This window comes from Lissotriton vulgaris, chromosome 12, assembly GCF_964263255.1.
Source record: "Lissotriton vulgaris chromosome 12, aLisVul1.2, whole genome shotgun sequence".
NCBI classification, from domain to species: Eukaryota; Metazoa; Chordata; class Amphibia; order Caudata; family Salamandridae; genus Lissotriton; species Lissotriton vulgaris.
The window spans coordinates 542,874,652-542,901,428 of NC_141700.1; the positions used below are offsets into that span (position 1 = coordinate 542,874,652).

General features: G+C 49.2%; 1 protein-coding gene across 2 annotated transcripts in view; it reads left to right on the forward strand.

Moving 5' to 3' along the window:
• ARHGEF11 (Rho guanine nucleotide exchange factor 11) overlaps positions 1-26,777 on the forward strand; it is a 1,046,032-nt gene that overhangs the window by 924,696 nt on the left and 94,559 nt on the right. For both annotated transcript variants that reach the window (XM_086945337.1, XM_086945338.1), the window contains exons 34-36: positions 227-322; positions 10,032-10,114; positions 23,729-23,965. In XM_086945337.1, the coding sequence (XP_086801463.1) occupies positions 227-322; positions 10,032-10,114; positions 23,729-23,965 (416 nt within the window). The remainder of the gene's footprint in view (positions 1-226; positions 323-10,031; positions 10,115-23,728; positions 23,966-26,777) is intronic.

Sequence of the window (26,777 nt, forward strand, 5' to 3'; positions counted from 1 at the left end):
GTGCAAGCAGAGTGTTTTTTTGTTAATCAGTTTATTTCCTCTTCAAACCTTATTTTGCTGTATAACAACTGCCAGTTTTGTTGCTGTTTGTCAACAAAATAGTGGCTTTCTGTAAGAAAAACGCCACTCCCTTGTTTTCTTTTTGTCAGTCAGACATTTATCTTTTAATTTGATAATTTACATTGCCTGATGCCTATTTTTATTGGACTTATTTCTTCATTTAAAGGTGGAAAGATCGAATTGAAGAAGCAGTGAAAGGTGCAATGAGGAACTCTTGTAGCCCGAAGCAGGAACTGGTCAATCACACACCTCCTCCTGTCAGGTGAAGTGAACAGTCGTATTCCGTGGATTTGCCAGTCGCTTGGCAGAAATTGAATTCTGTGCAGTGTCTACTATTGCTAGAATGTTGAAATGACTAACAAAATGTCAAATACAAGCATACGTATAGCAATGAGTGGCAATGATGGTTATTTGAATTTTAGGTTCTATTATGCAGTCACGTTGTAGTTAGTGTTTTAAGGAGCCCTGATTTATTTTGGAGCAAGGTGCAATTTTTTTTTACAAGATGAGTGAATGCCAAGACCTCAAAAATGGGTAGATCTGTAGGTAGGAGAGCACAAATTAACGTTCAGTAAGTTGGGTGAAATACATTCTAGATTAAACAGCGTTTATGGATTATGTGCACTTTCTCACATTGATTAGTTACTTTAACCAGTGCCCTAGAAAAATATGCTAACATCTGATTGCACAATTATGCTATTTTAGACCACAAGTTTGTCGGTACCGCACCTTCTGAAAGCATATGTCTAGCCCAGACCCTCATGACATCTGTTTTTGGTGTCTTGGATGTAGGCATGATTCAGAGGCATTGAGCAAATGCTCCCTTTTGTGTCTGAAGGCCTTTAGGGAGTGGATGACAAAATTGTACATCACAGAGAACAAAGAACCGCACAGCTATAAGTTGAGGTCCCCATCCTCTGGTAAGTCTAAGTGGAAGGCTGTTACAAATCTCATTGTAAACGCAAGAAGTGCAGATGGTAGGCCTCCCCACATTCCTTTTGGCAGAATTCAACCCCGTTCCACAGATAGAGCCTATGCGCTCTGAATTTCTCTGGCAATCCTAGTCTCTGCAGCAGGTGGAGGCCTTTTAGGAGGCACCACTGCAGCGTCTCTGGTCAATTAACAAAACCCTCACTACAATGCAGGTTCCACGCATAGATCCAATGACCTTATCCACAAGCCCACAATACATCCCCCACTTTATTATAAAAAACAAAAAATAAATGTAAAAAAAAAAAAACAGCTGGAAACTGAAACACAGACATCAAAGATAACCAAACAGCCTAAATGAATCCCATCCAGGGCATGAGCGGGATGACCATCTCCTCGTGCATAACACCCAGGGTGCGGATACAGTGCATACATAAGCACCAGAGCTAAAATCTTACCCATGCACACTTCCTTGAGGCCTTTTTCAAAGTAATTCTAGACTACAACTCTCACCAGTGCTCATCCACATCTACTACCCTACAATTCTTCATACACAGTGTAACACCAGTTTAGTTCCCCTCCCCAGTTTAGTTATAGTTACAATCCCCTGTGCATATTACACTCATCATTTCCAAGGACAGACATCAAATACAGCTACAATATATGAAGTGAAGCTACATCCTTTATCATAAACTGAATCATGAGCAGCATATTGAAGCAGTATATAAAACTATAACAAAGTCCACAGCTGAACTAATAATGTATCCAAATGCATGTACAAGCATTTATGTAAATCTCAACTGCTAATGATGATGTCCTATGTAATGGAAAAACAAATAAAAAGAATATACAAGTACCCTACACCTAAATAAAAATAAGAAAAACTCAAATAAACCACAAAATGTGTTATATATTACTAAGCATATAATCTTGCACACATTTTGACAGTTTCCTAATTCTTTTGTCAACATGATGTCCACCATCATGTTCATTCATTTTCGCATTACTAGCCCTAGAAGTGAATCCAGACTTCTCAGCATTACCACCATTAGCTTCTTCCAACACCACTTCCCTGTTTTCAGTCATCACAGCAACACCACTCTCCTCCAGAACATCAGAATGTGCAGGTACCTCATGTTCCCTTCCATTGCCGACCATCTTTCCATCATCTAAAAATCCTCCAACAAGTCAGCATCAAAATTATTTGACTCACCATGAACTCGAGTGTCTCATTTGTCTCATTTGGGCCCACAGCCACTCGATTAAGCTTCCACCAGTTCATAAAACTGACACTCCCCTTTAGGTACAAAACCCGATTGCTTAATCCGAACCCTATCAACACACTTTAACCTTCACCCGTTTTGAACCTCTCTTAGTATCATAATACAACGTAATTTTATCATGACTTATTTTCCCCCACATTCCTTCAACCGACCACTGTTCCACACCTATACGAAATAGCCATTTAGGTGCATGTAATCTTGGTCTTAGGATTCCTGCCTCTGATCATGAATGGAGATACTCCAGTAGATTCATAATTAGTAACTCTGTAAGCCCAAACTCTTTTACCCAGTTGGGTAATCGAGCCCTCATTACCTGCCATAGCTAACTGTATGATACCTTTGATCACATGGTTAAATCTGTCTACCATTTCATTACCACTTAGATTGTTAAGCAAAGGAGTCTTATGCTTCACACCAGTGCATTCAAAATAAAGCTTATCTTTGTTGGAGACAAATGTCACCCCATTGTCACTCAAAATGATGGCAGGACTGCCAAGTCAATTAAAATCACCACATACTTATGAGAATTCCCAAAGGGTCCTAAAATGTCAACAGCCACCTATTCCTGCAGATGCTGTGGAATCATACATTTACTCATAGGTGGTCTTAACGTCTGTAAACATTTATCAGGCAAAACACAATTGGGGCTCTCTCTTACATACCTTTCCACTGCAAGATCCATACATGGTCACCCAAATATCTTCACAATAGACTTGGTTCTAGTAATTCCAGAATGCTCCAAACTGATAACTATTTATCGCAAAGCTTGCAGTGGACCTACTCTTTGTCCTCTCAAAATTGTGCCATTTTCCACACTGAAGTCCGACCTTACTTCCCAGAATAGTTTCATAGATTGATCTATACCCTCTTTCCTTGGCTAACCGTCACTCTAGTAGGTCATAACTGCGTGTAAAGCTTTATACTTATATTCCTCTCTGCATTTTTTGAAAGCAGGTATGCCACTATCCTGCACCAACACGACTTGAAATTAATTCCACCGCTCATCCTCACATTCTTCCATGTCTCTCTGCATTCTAAATAAAAAGCCATCGCATTATCCTTACCAAGAACATACATCAGATTGTAGTAATAATCTTATTTGTGTATGGATTAGCAGGCTAACCGAGTAGACTCATTCACTGTTCCTTAAGTTTTTAAACTCTGAACTAATGTGTGCGCAATGGATGGTGCAAGATTTCCTGCACGCAAAACCTCTAAAGTGATCTAAAGCCCAAGCACACACGAATGTTTCACGCTCTGTAACAGGGTATTTCTTCTTGGCAGATGACAAAGGCCTGGATGCATATGTAATCACACAGTCATTACCAAACTTATCCAATTGAGTTAAAACTGCACCAAGTCCTTTACTGCTTGCATCTGTTGTGATAATGCAGTCTGCATTTGCGTCAAAACTTTTAACTCTGAGGCATTGGCAATATCCAATTTTTTAATGCGAAAATCTTTCCATTGGATAGTTAATTCAAATACATTTTTTCCCTTATGTAACTGTCTAATGTAATATTTTTTCTCTGCAAATTTGGGAATATATTTAGCTCGATATTCTGCTAACCTAAAGTATGACCTTGCATTATATTTACCTGTTGGGGCAGGTGCTTCCTCTACAGCTCTTACAAGAGACAGTTTGGGTTTAATACCCTCTTCACTTATGTGTTCAAGATTTGAAACTCTGTTTTCGACAAACTTGCATATTGAAAATTCTACTGTTATACCCTTGGATTCCAAAATTTTCAATACCTTCATTAACCTGTTATCATGTTCTTCCATCGTTGGGCCAAGAACTAAAATATTTTTGTAAAATGTTACACCTTTTTCTTTGCCAAAAAAGTTGAAACATTAATTGTTGAAAGACTTCAGCCACCGATACAAGGTAGAAACTGAATTTTCTTAAATTGGAAACATCCCTCAGTGGTGACAAAAGATGTAACTTTCTCTGAATCCTGAGCTAAATAAATTTGGTGGGACGCTGACGATAGGTCAATGGTGGAAAACCACTTTGCACCTCTGACACAAGTTAACCATTTTAATAATTCTTCGCAAGGGAATGTGATCCATAATTATGTTGTTGTTCAGATGGGATAAGTCAACACACAAACAAATGTTGCTGTTGCTTTGTTTAGCCACCACTAATAAAGATACCAAAACAGAGGCCTCTATTGTTTCTATGACCTCCAAAAATTAGCTTTCCTGTATCTTCAGAGACTTCATTCCTAACTATAAAAGGAATGTTCCTTACCTTGTGGGCCTTGCTAGCTATGTGTTTCATAAACTGGTCATTTGTAACAGAAACAGCACCCTCTATTAACTCAGAAGTGTCTTCATTGACACTAGTTTCGCTAGAGCTGCCTTTCTAGCAGGTTTTGCCAGTGTTAGTAGTGGGACCCCTGCCAAATGTTCTTTAAAAAGCCAGCGAAATTTTGCTAGTGCTTTTCCTGGCTTTGTTTCCAGCTGTATTAGCTTCTGTTGAAGCACCTCAATCACAATCACTCAACATCACTTTAAGGGAATACTCCACTGGTTTTTCCTGTGCTGGGAAAAGATAACCTCCAACCAAATGATCCTCTCCATCAAACAGCACTGTTACTGGTGCTCACTACAACCCCACCAAACATCACACCCTCTCTGCATTACACCAGCCTCTTCTCAAGGAATAGGCTCTGGTGCGTATCCTCAAATGAAGGCCAATATTCTACCTTAGGCCCCTCAACAAGTGTTGGAAGCTGGGTTTCTATTGCAGTAACGCCCCACTTTTGCCAGATTTCTGATGCTCTTTGACTTTATGTGCCCTGGGTCCCTGTCAATCAGGTTCCCAGGACCTTTGTTCTTTCCCAAAACTGTACCTTTGTCCCCCCAATTGGCACATCTCTGGCCACATGCAAGTCCCTTGTAAAAGTGGCACTGTGACCAGGGAAGGCCTCTAAGGCCTGCAGCACATATTGTGTCACCCTTAGAGGTCCTGTACCTTAACACACACACTACCATTGCAGGCTGTGTGTTTTGGTGCAGAGAAAAGTGAAGAATTGACATGGCACACATACCCACATACTATACCAAAGTATTGTATAGTGTGTACAAAGTCCAGTGGATCCCCAAAGGTTGGCAGAGCTAAAGTAGAGGCTAAAGTAGATAATACCTTACTCTCTATTTGTGTTCGCGTGGGTGAGCAGAAATGCTTTATTATAGGAGGGTAGTCTAAAGCATTTATTACTCAGTGTGGTATACCTAGATACCACACTAGGACATTACCTGGATAAAGGTAATTAATGCAATTTATTACAACACAATTAAAAGCTTTTTCATGAAATTCCCAACTCCATACTTCGACCTTTTTACAGAAAAGCAGTCAGTGCTATCCTATGGTAGGAAATAAAGTTATCGATTTTAAGATAACTACTTTGTTTTGGGAGTTGGGTTTCTGAGGTTAGTACAAGGCTTCCCCAGAGTCAAGGATGCACTATCAGAACACCCTCAGCGGCACTAGGGCGGCTGTGTGCAGAGTGCTGAGGCCCAATGTTATCCAATGGGGGATAGGGGGCCTCCGGTTGGTGGCTGCTCATGAGCAGGCCACAAGGTTGTGGGAGCAAAGCTCTGTGACTTGAGCTCAGGGCAAAGGGGGATCCAATTTAGCACACAAGGTGCACCCACAGTGGCAGCCGGGTGCAGGGTGCTGTTTTAGCGTTGGGTACCCTGTTCTTTTCAATGGGGATTCTCCAGTTGCAACAAACACTGCAGGCTCGGGCCGAAGATCTTCTGGAGGCGACCACCAGTTGAGAAGGTAAGTTGCGATGTCCAGGGATGCTGGGACACCGTTGGTTGGGCCACCCAGGCCTTGGGATGTCTGGTGCAGGGGTGTCTTTTGGCGTCAGGTTTTTCTTATCAGCTCCGGTCACTGTCAGGGGGATCCTCCAGAAAGCGGCTGCAGGCGTTGACTGATGCCTTGAGGTAGGTCAGGGATCACCAGACCCCAGGTCAGGCTCACCTGGGAGATCTCCTCGTGGTTTTGGGCCACTCAAACCGGGCCGTGGGCATCGGGTGCAGACTCAGGGATATGGCCAGAGCCAGAGTCTGTTGGTGAGCAATTCTGGTTGGGGAATGCAGGGCAGGTCCTCCGGGTTCTGGGGGGCAGCTGGCTGCAGGATACTCTGGGATTTCGGTGGAGCAGGTCGAGGTCAGGACAGGCTAGTAGGGCTGGGACCAAGTCAGTTGGCGCCCTCATTCTTTCAGGATGGCTCTACGGTCCTTCTTCTTCTTGTATCTTCTTGTCTGAGGAGGCAAGGTTCAGGGTTGCCCCTAAATACTGAATGTAGGGGCGTTTCAGGTAGGCAAAGGTAGGGACCAATGGGTCTTTTCCTTGGGGTGGTTACACCCCATATTATTCTACCCTCTAATTGGAGGGGGGCATAAGCCTCCCTGTGTTTGGCTGGTTCCCCCCATCTTCAAGATAGCGGGGACAGAGAGCTGTGCTTTGCCTCGCCTCCCCCACCTGAGGGGTGGGGTTGGCAAAGGTCAGCACACCTCACCTCCTATCCTGGCTTTCTCGCCGATTCTCCCTCCCAAAGTGGGAGTCAGAACAGTTGGGGGCCAGGTGCTGGGAGCAGGAAAGGGTTGGGTCAGCTTACAAAGGCGGCAAGCCTTTGAAGCTTCCCCTTCGGATCCTGCCCATCCTCAGGGAGGAGGCTTGGCGCCTCGACCCAGGATGTACTTTGTTTCAGGACCCCGAGAGCTGCAATCTCTCGACCCAGTGGTCCAGAAACATGTCTGGTGGTGACAGCTGGCGAGCAGCCACTCAGCCAGGACACTAGAGGTAGCTTTTTTTTCAGAGGGCAACGCTGAGATGCCCTCTGAGTGCCTTTTTCATTAAATCCCACTCTGGCATCAGTGTGGGTTTAATGTACTGAGAAGTTTGATACCAAACTTCCAAGCTTTCAGTAAAGCCATTATGGTGCTGTGGAGTTCTTAATGACAAACTCCCATACCATATACTCTTCATGGCATTACTGCACGTTCAATGTCTAAGGATGGACTTAGACACTGTAGGGGTATAGGACTCATGCACCTGTACCCTCACCAGAGGCATAGTGCACCCAGCTAGAGGGGTGGCTGACCTATGCCATAGGCAGTGGGTTGTAGGCATGGTACACAGGGATGTGTGCCATGTCGACTGTTCACTTAGTTCTGCAGCAAAACACTCCACCTGCAGTTTGTGGTTAGGTGAGGGTGTGTGTGTAAAAAGGTACATGGCTTCTAATGGTGGCACAATTAGTGCTGCAGCCCTAAGAGGCCTTCCCAGGGCACATTGCCCTTGGTACCTATGGTACATTTTACAAGGGATTTACATGTGGCCAAAGCATTGACAATTGGATTTTGTAATAGTACAGTTTAGGCAAAGAACATAGGTCCTGGGTACCTGGTCGGCATGAACCCAAGGCACACTCAGTGAAAGAGCATCAACATTTAACAAAAAGTGGGGGGGCAACCATGCAAAAAGGGGCACTTTCCTACATGCTCCCAGAGTATTCAGAAAATGCCTTGCACTGATAGCCGCCAATTCTCAGAGGGATCTATTGGCCCATGTATTCCTACTGTTTTGAAATAACAGTGGTAAGATAAGAAAAGGGAAGTTGGGTGCTACAAAATACAGCGCAGTTCATGTGAATACGTGATTGTTGGTGCACTTGTGATATTAAGTATATTTGTGATATAAAACCAACAAAGAACATATATGCAGTGTTGACTGTTTGGCAAAATCATTTAGATACAACAACACACCATTAATGAAAGTTATGTTTGTTCACCCTTTAATTAATTGCAGTCAAAGGAATAGATTTTTTTTTGCTTGTTCTGCTCTCCCTCTCTTCTGTACATGGTCAGAAGCTGTGGCAAACATCCCTCATTCTCATCCTGGGGTCATCCACTTGGGCGAGACAACCAGTTCTTAACCCTTCAGGAGATGTCAGTGGTTTCCCATGCGAAGCTCCCCACCAGGCTGGGCCTTCTCACTCAGAGACAAGGCACAATCAGACATCCCAACCCCAGGCAACTCAATCTAGTGATGTGACTCCGGAAGTCCTAAAGTTTGGCGCATGTCTACCCTCAAAGAAGCTTGCAGATCCACTACATGGACCTGCTACACTGTCCAGTGGAAGAGATTGTTATGCTTCTACATTCCCAAACACATAGATCTACTTAAACCTGCCGCTCAATATATTCTCTGCTACCTCCGTCATATAAAGCAATCAAGCCTTGCCTATACTTCCATACTCCGTCACTGAGATGCCATTGCAACTTATAAGAAGAACGGGAAACAGTTATTCAGAATCCCTATCATCTAGGCTTTCATGGGAGGACTCAAATGAGTTATTCCACCCAGGGTACCCCGTGACCCCGTCTGTAACATTAACTTTGTTTGTACCAGAATCATTGACTTTCCTTTTGAACCTCTACATCATTTGTACTCATTACAATTCCTTTCCTGAAAAGTTGCTTTCCTTGTTCCTATCACATCTTTAAGGCGAGTTAGTGAATTGCAGACCCTTATCCTAGAAGAGCCCTTCTTTCCGGTTCATAAAGACAGGATTGTTCTTAGAACCAACTCTAAATTTCTTCCAAAAGTGATTTCCCGTTTCAACTCATTCAAACCATTGAGCTCCCATGCTTCTTCCAGCTGCAAGACTCTGTGGCAGAGGGGGCCCTTCACACCCTGATGTCAAGCATGCCCTCATGTATTACATTGATAGAACCAAGCCCTTTTGCAAAACTCAAAAACTTTGTTGCTTTCAGCAATCCACATAAAGATCAGGCTGATGGATTGTCAAATGTTTTCAAAACTGCTACATTAAGGCTATGAGGAATTTGTCTGCTCTGTTCAGCTGTATTCTACTTGCTAAAAATGAGCCACTATGGCTTTTCTTGGAAGCATACCCGTAGCTGACATATGTAACGCATGGTTCATCCGCACACATGCAACAAACACCACAGTGTGGCTATTCTAGCTTGCCAAAATGCAAGAGTTGCCAATCTGCCCTTAGAGCCCTGTCTCAGTCCTCTGCAACATCCTCCTACAAGCCACTGCTTAGGGGAGTACTTCTTTACAGTCTGTACAGAGCATGTGTTTCCACAGCCACTCATGCTACTAGCAGAATATTTTACTTAAATTGGAAGCATTCGTTCCCAGCATGAGGTGCTGTAAATTCACTTATGCCCACCCACCTCCCCGGAAGCCTTTGGTTGTTGCAGATGTACATTTCTTATAACTCTTGGTATATACATTCTTGCATAGTCATTACATTTGCCTATCCTAATACACAATCTCACTATGAAGCTGATGCCCTTGTACATTACCAACTAAAGGAGGAGTTATTTTACCATGATTCAAAAGATGTCTTCAAAGAAAAACAAGTAGCAAACGTCCTTGCTCAAAATTAGATGACAGGAGTACACAGAGCATGTTGATCTACAGCACTACATGCTACAAACAGATAATTACAAGGTAAGTTCTTGCATGTTGATTGGATTATTTATTGTGTGAATGTGGAAAAAGGGAAAAACTAGCAATTGCCAGATTATGACCTCTTTGTCGAGAGATCACTTCTATTTATTTGTATTTGTGGATCCTAGGCTTCAGTTTACAACTTGAAGCACTCTAATAAATTTTTGCCTGAGCCTAATTTTGTTTGACGCGTTCTCTTACTAAGGAAAAGTGTTTGAATCTCATTAACATAAATTATATTTCTCTCATAGTGTGGTGCTGCAGAATTCTGTCGTCCCACCCATCCTCCCTGCCGAAAACTACACTGTATCAGACACAGAAGAAGTCCCTCTAGGTGAGTTCTGTTGCTTATAGAATCTTTAAACCACATTAGTTCTGATGGATACTTCTAAATTCAGATTCCTCACCATTAGACTATTCCCCTGGCGCAGACTGGATTCAAAAGTTTTCATAGCAGTGCTGCCTCTGCTGGTAAATGAAGTTGTGCAGCTCTGTGTTGATCTTGTCCCACGCAGTAAGTGATGGAGCAAAGCCACAAACAGATACCCCCCCTGTGTGACAAAATATGTTGTTTCTTTCAATGCTTGGAACATGCATCTAGAGCTTTGCTCTGTTTTCTCTGGTTGACCAATCCGTTCCAAAATCCTTTCATGTGTGCAAGGGAATGGTGTCCCCACTGAAGACTAAAGGGTTCAATCTGAAAGAGACACGTTAGTGATAGATTCCTTACCTTAGAATATCCCCAGGCGTCAGACTGGATCCGGAAACTTTTGCGTAGCAATACCCCTGCGCGCCGGTTGGCGTCGTCTGCGGCTCTGCGTCCGTCGTCGGCGTCGTGAGCGCCGGGATGACGTCGTCGGAGTACTTAGACGCGCGCGCTGCCGTCAGTTCTTCTTTTTTCCGCACCAGCTAGCGCAGATCCGGAAGAAGCTCTACCCCCAGTCAATTTTTGACTGAAAATTTTTGATCCTTTTGATCTCTCTCTCTTTGTCGAAATCTCGACTATCGGTGCCAGGGATGCCCGGGTTCAAGCCTTGCTCGAAGTGCGGCCGACTCATGTCGGTCACGGACCCCCATCGCCGGTGCCTGAAGTGCTTAGGCCTCGACCACGACGATCGATCCTGCTCCGACTGCCGGGCCCTGACGTCGAAGGCTAGGCGGGAGCGGTCCCGCAAGCGTCTCGAGCTGAGGCAGTCGGCCCCGCGCCGCTCCAGGTCCCGGTCCCGGTCCCACGGGAGGTCGAGGGACAGGTCGCGAGGTCGGAGTCATCGACGCTCCGGAAGTGGACACCGATCGTCTGGTTCCAAGTCCTCAGGTAACAGGCATGAGAGGTCGGAGCGACTTCATCGATCCTCCGACCCGCCCCGACGCTCGCACGATGCGGCCGGGGGCTCGGGCAACACCGCCCACACGGCTCCGCGGGAGTCGCAAGCGTCGCCGCCTGCCCCACACCTTCGGGTCCCTGGGCACGGCGCGACGCCGGAGGAGGTAGAGAGGTACCTCATGGCCATGAGGGCCCTCCCTCCTCAGTCGGTTCCCGTGGCGCCTTCGGGCCGATCGGTTCCGTCTGGAGGTCCTTCCGGGTCGGGCGCTTCGGCCCCGACGACGTCGGGCGCTTCGGCCGCTGGCGACTTCGGTCTCGGCGCCGCAAGACCTCGCTGGATCCGGCTCCGGATCCGGGACCTCGCCGGTCGACCTTACGACCTCGCCGGCGCCGTCCCTTCAGGTGTCGTCCCCGGCGGCCGATGTGGTTGCCGCCCCCAATGCCTCCTACGGTCCTGCTCCGGCGTCGGGAGGGCGCCGCTGGGCGCCGATTCCGTCGGCCTTTGGAGAATTTTATCTCCACGAGGAGGCCCTGGCTGCTAATCCTGGTCTCCAGGACACAGGTGACGAGGAGCATTGGGAGGGGTCCGAGGACCCTCTGGCACATGATTGCCAGTCACAGCAGGACTGGACATATGAGCTTGGGGAGGCCAGTGGTATTGACACCTCGCCAGACACTGGATTTACATCGCCCCCGACTGTGGCTTCGGAGGTGGGTTCTGCTTACAGCGTAGTGTTGTCGAAGGCAGCTAAGGCCTTAAACCTTCAGCTCCCCGTCGCGGCCGTGAGGACTAATCTCCTCACTGAGGTCCTCAAACCGCAGTCAGGCTCCGCGGAGCCCCTCCTGCCGTTCAATGAGGCCTTGTGTGACGTTCTTCTGGGCACTTGGTCCAAGCCCGCCACAGGCCCCCCTGTGGATAGGAACGTGGCCAGACGCTACTGCCCGGCACCGGGCGACCCATGCTTTTTGTCCACCCATCCCACCCCCGAGAGTCTGGTCATCCAGGCCTCAAACTCCCAAACCGCATTCCCGTCGGCCCCGCCCGACAGGGAATCCAAGAGATATGAACAGTTCAGGAAGAAGGTTTTCTCGTCTGTAAGCTTAGGGCTGCGGTCTGTGAACACCGCCTGTCTCTTGGGCCGCTACACCCACACCCTGTGGGACACGGTTGCGGAGGTGCTGCCTAGATGCCCGGAGGAGGTCCAGGCTAAACTCAGCCAAGCCCTTGCGGACGGCCGAGATGCAGCACGCTTTTCTATCCGGTATGGGCTGGATACAACGGACTCACTGGGCAGGGCGATGGCAACGACGGTGGCGGTTCGACGCCACGCCTGGTTGAGGTCCGCCAACTTCTCGGCCGATGTCCAGGCCACCCTCCTGGACATGCCGTTTGATGGCCGTCTCCTCTTCGGCGACAAGGCAGACCATGCGCTGGAACGTTTCAAGGACTCCAGGGCTACGGCCAAGTCCTTGGGCCTTACGGCCCCACGCCAGCAAACGGGTGCCTTTCGCTCCTTTCGTGGCCACGGAAGGGGCGCCCCACCACGTACCGCCAGCCACACGCCGCAAAATGTCCAGCAGCGCGGTGGCGGACGTGGGAACTGCCGTGGCGGTGGTCGGGGCCCGCGGCGAGGCCAGTCCACACCTCCCTCAGCAGCCCCAGCCTCAAAACCTTCCTAGTCCGAGTTTTCAGGCCCATGTGACGCCTGTGGGGGGCAGGGTTCGCCATCACCTCTCCCACTGGCATACAGTCACTTCGGACAGGTGGGTGCTGCAGATTGTCCGAAGGGGCTTCTCCCTCCCCTTCGAGGCATCCCCTCCATCCATGCCACCTCAATGCCACCGTGTGTCGGGGGATCACTTGCAACTTCTGCAAGAGGAGGTTTCGGCCCTCTTGGCCAAGAGGGCCATCGAGCGCGTTCCTGGGCCAGAAGTAGGACGTGGTTGTTACTCCCACTACTTTCTGGTGCCCAAGAAGGGCAAAGGGGGCCTACGCCCTATCTTGGACTTGCGGAACGTCATCGGCTTCCTCCGGACGGAGAAGTTCAAGATGCTCACTTTGGCTCAGGTCCTGGCTGCCCTGGACCCAGGAGACTGGATGGTAGCGTTGGACTTGCAGGACGCCTATTTCCACATCCCCGTCCTGCCGGCCCACCGGCGTTACCTGCGGTTCACGGTAGGCCAAGAGCACTTTCAGTTTACCGTGCTCCCCTTCGGCCTTACCAGCGCCCCACTGGTGTTCACGAAGGTGATGGCGGTGGTCGCAGCCCATCTGCGCAGGCAGGGGGTATCAGTCTTCCCCTACCTCGACGACTGGTTGTTGAAGGCGGGCTCGCCCCAGACAGTCGTCAGCCACCTCCAGACTACGGCCGACCTCCTGCACCTGCTGGGGTTCTCCATCAATGTGCCGAAGTCACACCTGTGTCCCTCTCAAAAGCTCCTCTTCATCGGAGCGGTTCTCGACTCGGCGCAGTTTCGGGTTTACCCACCCGAGCAGCGGGTTCGGGATATTCAGGCTCTGGTTCCCATCTTCCAGCCGTTATCCCGGGTCTCGGTCAGGTTGACGCTACGGCTTCTGGGACTGATGGCCTCCTGCATCCTTCTGGTGCGTCACGCCAGGTGGCGGATGCGGGCTCTGCAGTGGGACCTGAAGTTTCAGTGGGCCCAGCATCAGGGCAACCTGTCCGATCATGTCCTGATCTCAGAGGGCACTGCGAGACAACTGCAGTGGTGGCTCACGGACCGCGACTGGGTCAGTGGCAGACCCCTCTCCCTACCCCAACCGGAGCACGTAGTTGTGACGGACGCGTCCTTCCAGGGCTGGGGGGGCCACATGGGAGAGGCGGAGATCAGAGGCCTCTGGTCTCCGGCGGAGTCCCGGCTCCATATCCACTTGCTGGAGCTGCGGGCGATTCGTCTAGCACTGAAAGCATTCCTCCCCTCTGTCCGGGGACGTGTAGTGCAAGTGTTCACCGACAACACCACCGCCATGTGGTACTGCAACAAACAAGGCGGGGTGGGGTCGTGGACCCTCTGCCAGGAGGCTCTGCGCCTATGGCAATGGCTGGAACATCAGGGCATGACCCTGGTGGTTCAACACCTGGCAGGCTCTCTGAATGCCAGGGCGGACGAACTCAGCCGTCGGTGCATGATGGATCATGAATGGCGTCTGAACTCGGACGTGGCGCAAGGTCTCTTTCAGCAGTGGGGAGAGCCTTGGTTAGATCTATTCGCCACAGAAGAGAACGCGCAATGTCATCGGTTCTGCGCGTTGGAATTTCCAAGGCGGCACTCGCTCGGAGACGCTTTTCGTCGCGAGTGGAGCTGCGGTCTGTTGTACGCCTTTCCGCCTATTCCACTTCTGCCCAGAGTGCTGAAGAAGATCAGGCGCGACCAGGCCCAGGTTATCCTTGTGGCTCCAGACTGGGCACGAAGATACTGGTATCCCGAGCTACTCAGCATGTCAGTCGATCCCCCGATTCGTCTGCCTCTTTGGGAGGACCTTCTGTCGCAGCAGCAGGGGACGGTCCTGCACCCGAACCTGTCCAGTCTCCACCTACAAGCTTGGAGATTGAGCGGCGGCAGTTGAGGCCATTTGACTTGCCTCCCGAAGTCTGTGATATCATTCTGGCAGCCAGGCGTCCCTCCACAAAGTCGGTATACGCCTGCCGGTGGCACAGATTTGTGGCATGGTGCACAGCAAAGGCTGTGGATCCTCTCTCTGCACCCCTTTCGGAAGTGCTGCTCTTTCTTCTTTCCCTTGCCCAGCAGGGCTCTGCTCTGGGCACTCTTAAAGGGTACCTCTCTGCTCTATCTGCCTTCTTGAGGCTACCAGACCAGCCTTCTTTATTCAAGTCCCCTATTGTAAGTAGATTCCTGAAGGGCATCACTCACATGTTCCCTCCTGTTCCCTTCGTGATGCCCCAGTGGGACTTGAATCTTGTTCTCACCTATCTGATGTGTGCTCCCTTTGAGCCACTTCATAACTGTCCTCTTCGTCTCCTTACTCTAAAGACGGCATTCCTGGTTGCCATCACCTCTGCCAGGAGAGTGAGTGAGCTCCAGGCTCTTTCTTCTTCTCCACCTTTCCTGTCTGTTCATCCTGACAAGGTGGTGTTACGTACATGACCTTCCTTTCTGCCCAAGGTTGTCACGGCCTTCCATATCGGGCAGTCCATCACTTTGCCCACCTTCTTTCCTCCTCCGCATCCCTCGAAAGAGGAGGAGAGGCTCCACCGTCTGGATCCAAAACGTGCGCTCTCCTACTACCTAGATCGCACACGCCAATTCCGGGTGGATGACCAACTCTTCGTTGGTTACGTGGGCGCGAAGAAGGGAAAGGCTGTGCACAAGAGGACCATCTCTAGGTGGATCATCTTGTGTATCCAAGCATGTTATTCCATGGCGAGGAAGGAGCCCCCAGCTGGATTGCGGGCTCACTCCACTCGGGCCACGGCAACGACAACTGCCCTGGGCCGCGGTGTCCCCCTGCAGGACATTTGCCAGGCAGCTACGTGGGCCTCGCTGCACACGTTCGAAAGACACTACTGCCTGGACAGTCAAGTCCGGAGGGATGGCTTCTTTGGCCGTTCCGTCCTCCAGGACTTTCTGGTGTGATATTGGTTCGCAGACCCACCACCGGGGTTGGTATTGCTGGGGTATCTATTCTAAGGTAAGGAATCTATCACTAACGTGTCTCTTTCAGATGCACAAGTTACTACTTGTGTAACGATATATCTGTAAGAGACATTAGTTAGTGATAGATTCCTTACCGACCCACCCATCCTCCCCGTTCTGCGAACCGATATCTAGGGTTAAGGTCATCCCCTTTCAGGGCCCTAGTTTCATGGCACCAGTGTTGGTTCTATCATGGCTCTGCGTATCTGGCGCGGAAAAGCTGTGTGTCAGAACTGACGTCAGCACGCATGGGCGCCGTCTAAGTACTCCGACGACGTCATCCCGGCGCTCACGACGCCGACGACGAACGCGGAGCCGCAGACGACGCCTACCGGCGCGCAGGGGTATTGCTACGCAAAAGTTTCCGGATCCAGTCTGACGCCTGGGGATATTCTAAGGTAAGGAATCTATCACTAACTAATGTCTCTTACAGATATATTGTTACACAAGTAGTAACTTGTGCAACTAGGCCTGGGCGGTAAAGTCAGTTCCGTTCGCGGAATTTGCAGAATGTGGGCGATTTCGCGTTCCGCGGAGAACGCAAAATTGCCCAAAATTCTGCGTTCCGCGACTTTGCGAAATTTTTTGCTTGTTCGCTTTCACAAAATGCGTGTTCACGAGATATTTCCCCCCAGCATGCAAACTGCAATTGCAAACTGTAAAAAAGCATCGCGAACAAGCAATTCCGCGTGTTTGCGGAGATTTTTTACCGTTTCGCGGAGATTTGCATAACGCGATTACTCAAATTCCGCCCACCCCTACTTCAAACTGTGTAATGACTGCTGAAAACAGGTGTTGGTGATGGACCCGCACAAAGTGTACCTCTGGTGTTTGGGCTAAGGGTACAACTCCAAGTCATGCAAAGTATGTCATGTTTGATGGCATGGTGGCTCTAGATACACATGCACTGCATACTCCGGCCATTAAGTGTTGGGTTCGGAGTTGTAGAAGTTGTTTTTCTTCGAAGAATTCTAACAGGTCATGAGTTAGAGTGACTTCTCCTCACAGTGATACTGTGCATGGGCATCGACTATTTTGTTACATTGTTTTCTCTCCGCGGTTGGGTTTGGACATGTGTGCCTCTCCTCCGTGTTCGACTGCTGTTCAGTACGAATTCTGGGTCCTATCCTGTCTTTGATGGTATTGTTCTTTCAATTGCGCTTTTCCATTTCTGTTCCGCTTCAAATTCGTCAGTTCGGACACCAACGTTGCGGGCGTCCCCCCATCTCAAACCTACTCCGCATGGGCACCGTCGGCACTGAAAATCTGTTCCTGATGTAATGGACACCTTTTTGATTTTGCTCCCAGTTTCACACCAAGTAACCGCACAGAGACCAACATCTTGTGTGCAATCTGTGTCTTTCACCTGATCATTGTTAGGCTGATTGTGACACCTGCAAGTCTTTCCAATCGAAAAAGACTCCCAAGGGTCGGAGAAAGCATCACATGGAAATGTCTCCTCGCTCCGAAGAAGACACTCAAGACATTTTCGGAGAAGAGCATATCCGGTAAAAGCATGCTGCCAAGGATAAAGAAGAAGCCTTATCCATCGAGGAGATTTCCAGCTCCGAAGTGGAGGGCGAATTAGAGCACAACCTGCAACTCGGACCTTGTGTATGTACTATGGACCCTGACCCTGTTCCTCTCCCTAAAAAGACCTCCAAATCTTCGCTCTTTCCATTATTAGAGGTTGCCGGGACGCCACTGCCATCTGGCCTTGGTTTGATCCGAAAAGAGACATCAGATGGCCCCCACTCGGGTCTGGCTCCAAAAACTTCCACCAAGGTTAATTCTTCTATATATATACCTCCTCGGATCGTGCACATATGTCGCTATCCTCCCACTCTTCGGATCCGACCCAGCAACTGACTACTTCTGCCTCGGTACTGGCCAAAACAAATCTCTGCGCTTTGAAAGCTTCAGTTACAAAACCAGCCAAATCAAAAATCCTTGAAGCTTTCTTCAGTTCCGAATTCATCCAGGACAAAAACGTTGAAACAGTGCACAGTTCTATGTCTCCTGTTGAGCCTATCCTCGAAACCACGGATACTCGACAAAGAAAAATCCAGATTCAGCATGGAACTGGAAGAATACTGTCCTCTCCTCCACCAAAGAGGCAATTGACTTTTGAGGATGTTTAGGACACTCATGTCCTCTCCTTCTCCACCATCATCACCTTCACCATCTCCTCCTCCTTCTAATGCATCTCCACATCATCATCCTATAGATGCTACACCTCCAGGCTCAGCTAGATCAAACACTGGTTGTATGGGAGACCCATTAGGAGAGCCAGAATAATGGGAAATAACTGTTATCGATCCCATAGCACCGAATTACCCAAATCTATATCCAGTTAGACCCTTCACTTCTGAGAATGCTAGTGTCTACCTATAAGTTATTGCCAGGGCAGATACCTACCATGGTGTTCATTTACTTCAGGAATCATTAGATGAAGATTTATTTCCTTTTTGGCACATCTACACAGGACACACAGTATTTGGCTTTGCTCCCTCGTATGCTGCGGTACAAAAGGGGGTGGTGATGGACGGAGCATCTGAATCAATCAAACACTCACACCCAGTCAAAAGATCTGGGTTTAATCCATCACCGTTCTTTAGCCCACTCTGCCACCCCAGTTCAAACATGGCTATATGCAAATCAGTCTGACCCTGTGCCTCATGGGAACAGTCCAGCCCGAACTGCCAAGCCATGTCTTCCCTGGACCGGAAACAAGCTTCCGAGGACCGGTTTCTGGCATTCCAGCCGTCTCCAGCCCGGCTTGCTTGAATCCAGTGGCAAAGTGAGCAAGGGACTCATGTCTGAGCATACCCTGCCACACTTATGGCGGCCAAAAGCGGTACAAAAGGGGGTGGTGATGGACGGAGCATCGGAATCAATCAAACACTCACACCCAGTCAAAAGATCTGGGTTTAATCCATCACCGTTATTTAGCCTACTCTGCCACCCCAGTTCAAACATGGCTATATGCAAATCAGTCTGACCCTGTGCCTCATGGGAACAGTCCAGCCCGAACTGCCAAGCCATGCCTTCCCTGGACCGGAAACAAGCTTCAGAGGACCGATTTCTGGCATTTCAGCTGTCTTCAGCCCGGCTTGCTTGAATCTAGTGGTGTGGAGAGCATGGGATTAACGTCTGAGCATACCCATCCCACTCGGGATGACAAATGCAAAAACCACAGTTGATGAACAGAATGCAGAACAATGTCATACATTCACCCCAGTACAGAGATATGGGCCTAAATCCATCGTTTTTATGCACTCCACACCACCCCAGTTCAGCCATGGCCATAGGCAAATCAGTCTTGACCCTGTGCCTCATGGGAACAGTCCAGCCCGAACTACCAAGCCATGTCTTTCCTAGACCGTAATCAAGCATCCAAGGACCGGTTTCTCAGCAATTTCTGCTAGGGGGCGCCGTTCCTCAATATTCAGTTCTAGATTAAACCAGGCAGGTCCCCCCTCCCTCCCCAGTGTCCCACCACCTCCGCTCGTCTTCTCAATTAGTCATATGTAGCTATGTGTCAGGAGTGTTATGTGTTTAGGCGTGTGATGCGTCCCGGGTGTGTTGTGGGGGCTCCCTTTCATCGGCCAGTTCCTCCTCTTCATTGTGGGATTTTAGGTCCCGTAGAGCCTGTACCATCCCCTCCCATGCCGCCGGCGCGTCCTGTGCTTTGTCGTCTCGTCGTCTACGCGCCATCTGATATCTAAGGGAACTTTCACTGGTAGCCCATCTCAGGAATTCATTCATCCATCGTCTGTACGAAGGACCATTCCATGCCTTCCAGTGTCTAGTTATTTCGGGCTTGGCTGAGATAAGGCCCATGTCAATGAACTTGCTTGTGGTCTTGTTTTTGGGGGTGTGAGGGAACCAATGTAGGATACTGATTGCCATGTCAAACTGCAGTTGTCTGCCCGACACCTTGTTCAATGTGTCTCCTAATTCCTTCCAGTATTCTCCCAGCATCGAGCAATTCCATAACATGTGGTCTAGCTCGGCCCCCTCCATGGTGCATCTAGGACATGCCGCCTCCCTCACTCCGAAATACTGACGAAATTTCCCTGGCGTTAAATACGCTCTGTGGAGTATAAAAAAGTGCACCAATTGGAAGCGTGCGTTCCTGGAGCTCTTACGGGCTCTTCGCATTATCTGCATCCAAACCGTTTCAGGGATCTCCTTTCCCAGATCAGCTTCCCACTTGGTTTTTAACTCAAGCAATGGCGGCAAGTTTTCCCGGAGCATCCTAGCATAGAGACATGTGACCGCTTTGAAAGTACCCGCTGCCATCATGGTATATTGACAGGCCATAGTTGTCTTGGGTTCGAATAACCCCTCCTTCCAGTGCGTCTGCATGGCTCCAGTGATCGCGGCGTGTAAGAGGAATCCTCCCCTCGGCAGATCAAACCTTTCCTGGAGCGTTTGATAAGGCAGAAGTGTACAGTCTTCATACAAATCCCCTACCACATGCAGCCCTGCCTCTTCCCAGATCTGCAGCTGCGACCAGTCCCCTCCATGCGGCAGTGCCGTCACCTTGCCAATGGGTATCTCCGGTGCATACGGGTGGCGCACTTCTGGCGTCGCTGGGATCTATTCCAGCGAAGGCGGAACGTTTGTTCCTCCAAAGTAAGATCCCGCAAGGCCAGCCTCTGCTGCATTGTTATGTACGCAAGGACATGTCACGGCGTTCCTCCCTCCCTCTCCTGATCTGGTCCTCTGAATACCCTCGCCACTTCCTGCGTGAAGATCTGCAATTGTGCTGCCAAATAATAGAGTTCGAAATCTGGGACCGCAAGTCCCCCCTCATCCTTCGGTCGAGTAAGCGTGTTCTGGGTGACTCTGCATCTCCCCGTTCCCCAAAGAAATGAAGATATTTGCGATTTTAGCAATTTGAAAAAGGAGCAGGGTATCCAAACTGGTAGTGTACGAAAATAGTATAGAAGGCGCGGCACTGCTACCATTTTTAAAAGAGAGATGCGGCCCATCAGTGATAGTGGCAATGTCGCCCAAAAGGCCATACTGCCCTTCAGCGCCCGAATACAGCGGCCCACATTTCCTTCCAACATGTCCACCGGGGTGTGATAGATACACACTCCGAGGTATTTCAAACAGGAGGGTTCCCATTTTATCAATGGGTGGCCGTCGGGCCTGACCTCTCCCTGTCGCACAGTGAACATACATGTCTTGGACCAATTGACTTTGAGGCCCGAGAGCTCCCCAAAGCGCTGAAGTAGTAGTCAAGGCCATTTCTGCATTCTCAAGGAATAGAAACATGTCATCCGCATATAAGGATATGAAATGGCGTCCATCCCTGCCATCTAGCACCCCATACTGTCTCCCCGTCCTGATCTCAATAGCTAGCGGTTCTATGGCGAGTGCAAATAAGAGGGGGGACAACGAGCATCCTTGTCTCGTCCCCCGTTCCTCAGGGTATTGGTGCGATATCAGCCTCCCCACAGGCACCCTCACAACCGCCGAGGTGTATAAAATTCTCGTCCATCGTATGTACTCTTCTCCAAGCCAGAAGCGCCTCAATACCGGATATAAATAGTCCCATTCTAAACTGTCGAAAGCTTTCTCAATATCAACTGACAATATCAGGGGGACCTGCGCTTCAAGGTTATCTTCGCCCAGTCAGAAATTCAACTCATAGTACGTGCTAAGAAAGAAAAATACTTTAAATGGAAATAGTGGTATGAATTAAATGCATAATGAACAAGCATTTACAATGCAATAGGTCTTGCAGCATTAAAGTTGGAGTTATTGGCATTGTGTATGACAATGCCAATAGTTATAACTTTTGCAAATGTGACACCTATAGCATTTGTAACGCAATATGTGTTGTACTTACGTGACTTACAGTTATTGATATAACCAATAATAATGGCTGTTAATATTAATAATTAATACTTATATAGTATAGATGGGGGTGGGCAGTGTCATTACTACCATAACTGACTGCTGGGGGCTCTGCCTCGAGGGAGTCATACTGCCCTTTCTCTTCATCGACAATGGTACTGTATTGTGGACTGTACTCAGTGTTTTATAACTCTGACAAAGCCTCTAAGCGCTTAATTCCCATCGGGCTCCTGACCTGCTTGTAGGAGTGCACAACTGGTAGAGTGTGAGCTCTGCTGTGGCACACATATGGAAGGCGTCAATAAACAGAATATTACTCTCCGTGACTCTAGATACAAGGGTTGTGCCACCTTGTTGTTTCCATTTGTGCAAGTTCTAAATATCGGTATTTACCCAGACGTAGGCTACAAGGGCATTATTACATCCTCATCAAGCAAATCTCGGTAAAGTGATTGTAATACTGAATACCTGGGACAGTAAACAATGATTTCTCAGGTTAGTTACATTAACCCCGATACCATGAGATTTGACCTCAGCATTGTACTGCTCAACACGTGTGTTAATACAAGTGCGTCGAATGGCGTGTGTTAGACATCAATGTCATTCTTTACGTTTCGTTGCATTATGCCGAGTGGCATCCCTTTCTGTTCCTATCTCCAATGCAAGACGCGGGGCACTCGCCCCAGGCCCGCACGCATGTCTACAGATGCACTTACCAAGGCCGAGCGGGACGGCGTCAGACTCCACGCACACACGTCAGGCGTGGTGAAGCGCCGTGGTGGGAGCGCCCCCCACCAGCCGCACTGCCCCTGGCACCAGCTGTACTGCCGGTAGAGTTGGGGCCCCGGTAAGCCCCCGCTGCTTGCTCCCCATCTCAGACTGGCGCCCTGGCGGGGGGCCAGCAGCTCTGACGTCAGTGGCAGCGCTGAGTGGAGATGAATGAAGTTCTGGGGGGCGCCGAGCAGCTGGCGGCGGGTCGTGGGTGCCTGGGCCGCGGCTACAGCCACGGCGCCCACACAATGACGTGGGGGACGCCCGGCATCCTGAACTTGCGCCGCCACCCACCCACGGTGGAGGTGATACGACACTTCCTGTGAAAGCAGGTCGACAGGAGCGTCAGTGTGCCCAGACAAGGCAGGGATAGGAGAGGGGCTCCTGGTTTTGGCCGCGGGTGTGGTGAAGCAGCTGTCAGTCTGAGGGTGTCCCCAGCCCTCGTGGGCCGCTATTTGGTGGTCCGCCCACTCTGGAGTCTGTTGTTCGTCCTAGCGGCGGAGTCTCGCCCTACATAGACTCCGAGGAAAGCCGGTCCTAACGCTGCTGCCGCTGCGGGCCCCGACGATGAGAGAACCCTGAACCGCAACTCCCCCCGCTCCGCTCCCCACCCCGCGGATAATTAGAGCAAGCACGGAACTGCACCACAGGGGAGCCGGCGCGCGCACCAGAAGAGCGGGGGCAAGGGAGCGAGAAGACACGCTGAGATGAGGTAGGAGATGTGTGTGTGTAAGCGCCAGGGGTTCTGTGTGTGCGTGTGTGTATGCTCCCGGGGGGGAGGGGGGGGGGGGGACTGTATGTGTGTGTATGCGCGGCGGGGGGGGTTGGGCTGTATGTGTGTTGTGAAGAGCCTGCCGGAATCGGAGCGCGTGTTCATGCGAGCGACCTGATCCGATTCCGATTCGCAATCGCAGGCGCGAGACCTAACGAGTGCTTCTCAACGCAAAAATAATTTTCTGGTTGCTTATCTCATAATAACCCACAAAAATGGTTTTGTTGATTGTGTTACCTGACCGCTTTTTAGCAAATAGTAGAGATTCTTTCATTTAATGTTGGCAGTCCTTAAAGCATCATAATGTGTCTGCTTGGTTGTAAACTAACAATATTTCTCATAATTAGTGCAGTTTTTCTTGATGCAATTTCTCAGGGTATTGCTGATTTGCACCCCTTGAGACCATTTTATGTATAAGAACTTATTTTGTTCGAATGTCCTGTATCCAAGGAATGATTCTACAGAAATATTACTATAACTTTCTCATTGTAAAAAATGTTTTCTAACAATTATGCTGTTCACATGTCTAGATGATCACAACTCGGGAGAACTTGTGAGACGAGTAAAACATCCAGTTCTAATGGGAGAGCCGGAGATAGGGTGCAACGAAGACAAAGAGGCTCCTCTGACGCCAACTCAGCTGACTGCGCCTTTGGAAGAACAGGAAACAGAGGAAGGTCTTGTAAATCTCCCTCAGTGGGATACGTTGAGTTCGTCCCGGGTTCCGGAATTCACAGGGGGATTAGCAGACTCTGCACTTGAGGATGGTGAGTCCAGATCACTCGTATGTTGTTACCTGCACTTTGTCCATGAATGTGCTTTTCTGATAGAGACTTCTAACCACTGATTCCTCACCATTTCAATACTCCCCAGGCATTAATCTTGATTCAGAAATTCTTATGCAGTACACTTGCTCTATCAGGTGGCGCTCGGTGCACCTTGTCAATGTCGTCCTGGATATGATGTGTGTGGGCATTATATATAGGCGACAGTCAAGTGCTCTGACATTAGTTACTTTTTTGTACCCACGCCAACTGATGTAGATCCGGAGCAACCTCTTATTGAGACACTTCCTCAAAAAAAATGTCTTAAAAACCAGTGTTGAAGCGTATATGTCACCTGTCAAATCTACAGACTTTAAACCCTGTGGGGAATACTGCAAACAAATGTCTGTGACTGGCCCATATGTGGTATGCCTATGAAACCTGGGGTCGGACAACAATTCCAAAGACCTGCAGTGACTGTGCCTTGATGCAAGGTCACTCCTGTGACCGGTTGTCTTCACGATTGAAATCCTTGGGCAAAACCAGGAAGAAGCACCAGAAGTCCAAGTACGACTCGGTACCCTCCAGCCACACTTAATTTCCAGAGGAGACATGCGGGCGTCATTGTTCCTCCAGGTTGCCGTCCCAAAGTCGCTCTTTTTCAGTAGATTCTGATCCTTGCTCCGAGATAACTGGAATTTCTAGGGCCCTTGGCGATGCTGCAGCAAATCGAGGACTCCGCAAAGCCATGTTGCATTTTTTTGCACATTAGCGGCTTACTCTGACTCACCTAATCGGGTTTCCGTGGGCGGGTCATCCAACTTTGTTATTTAGACCCTCTAAATCCACTGAGGGCTCTTGACCAACGCTGGTACCGGTTCCCTCCACAACACCATGGCCCATGCCGGAACACAACCCCTGACGACAACAGCTAACACATAGTGTTGTCCGATGCAAAGACGCCACTGTCCCAGTCTCAGCTGAGGCCGCAACATCTTTCCCACTCTTGATTCCAACACAATGCCTCTACCTGCTGGGGGCTCATGTCCTTCATGAGTCATTTGGCATTGACTCCGATAATCAGGGCTGTGATGCTGGGTATGAGATCACTCTGCTTTACCCCAGTATGAAGATCTCTGAGATGGCAGTGGTGTGGATACTTCCCCAGACACTGGACTAATTTCCCCCTCCCAAGGGCCTGCCAAAAAAGACAGTGCCTCCTTTGCATAGTTATGCAAAGGGCAGCAGAAGGTTTGTGGTCTTCAACTTCACTCTCAGATAGTTAAAAGCCAATATTCTTTCAGAGGTGCTGCAACCTGGACATGCGAGTTCTGAGCCCATACTCACATTCAATGAGTTTATCACTGAAATACTACTGGGAACCTGGGACAAACTCTGCTCAGGTCCCCCTGTGCATTACCAGAGCGCCAGACACCATCGCCAAGCCCTAGGGGATTCAGCTTTCCTCACCCAACACCTTACTCCTGAGAACACTGTGGTGCAGTCTTCGCCCAGTAGAGTTAACCCAAACTCATTTCCCACTACTCCCCCGACAGGTAATTGAAGAGAATAGAGACCTATTGTAAGTAGTTTTTTTTTAACTCTACCAGTCTGGCCTTTCGCTCAGTGAAAGCCAGCTGCCTGTTAGGCTGCTCTCTCGGGATTCCATGGCCCAAATGTTGGCCCCTTTCCCGCAAGAAGCCTGGGCCTTTGATTCACAGCCAACCAAGATGGTTGTGATGTGGCCAAGTTCACAATCCGCTGTTAACTGGATACCATTAATTCCCTCCGTAAGGCTATTAGCACCAGTGTAGCCATTCGCAGGTAAGCCTGGATGTGGTTGACTGGCTTTTCAGGGGCCATTCAGGCCAATCTCATGGAAATGCTGGTTGACGGTTCCTGACTTTTTAGAGATAAAGCAAACTTGGCCCTGGTGCGGTTCAGAGATAGCAGGGCCACAGCTCAAATGACAGTGGATCACCTGTCACTCATGCAGCAGGAAGTGCAGACGGTTTGGGTCAAAAGAGCAATTGAGAAGGTACTTGTGCCACAAATTGGTCATGATTATTATTCCCACTATTTCTTTCCGGTCTTCCTCTACCTCAACGACTGGTTGTTGAAGGTGGGTTTGCCCTAGGCAGACATCAACCTCCTCCAGACTACAGTGAATCTCCTGACAACTTTGGGGTTCACAATCAATGTGCCTAAGTCACAACATACTCCTTCGATGAAACTCTCCTTTATCTGAGCCATTTTGCGCAAGGTGTAGTTGTGTGCCTATGACCCCCCACCCCCACCCCATCGAGAGCAGTGTGTGTGACATTTGGGCTATGATCCCAATCTTTTAACCTCTGTCGTTGATCTCAGTGAGGGTGTCTCTGAAGCTGTTGGGAATGAAAACCTGCATCTTGCTGGTCAAGGACGCCATATGGCCTATGCGGGCTCTGACGTCCCTGTGGGCACAGCACCAGCGGGATCTTTCTGGTTTGGTCCAGATTTTAGAGGAGACTAAAAAAGTACACGAGTGGTCACTGCAGATCCCTGATTAGGTCAGCAGCAGACCTGCCTACTTTCCCCACCCAGAACTCACAATGGCGAGCAATGCATCGCTTCTGGGTTGGGGAGGCCATCTCAGAGAGGTGGACATAAGTTGCATCTAATCTGCTGCAGAGGCTCGGTTCCATATAAACCTTCTGGAGCTGAAACCTATCTCTTACTGTTGAAAGCCTTCCATCAAAGAGAAACCGGTGCTGGTGCTCACAGACCACATTACCTCCATGTGGTACTGCAACAAGCAGGGCTAGGTGGGGATCAT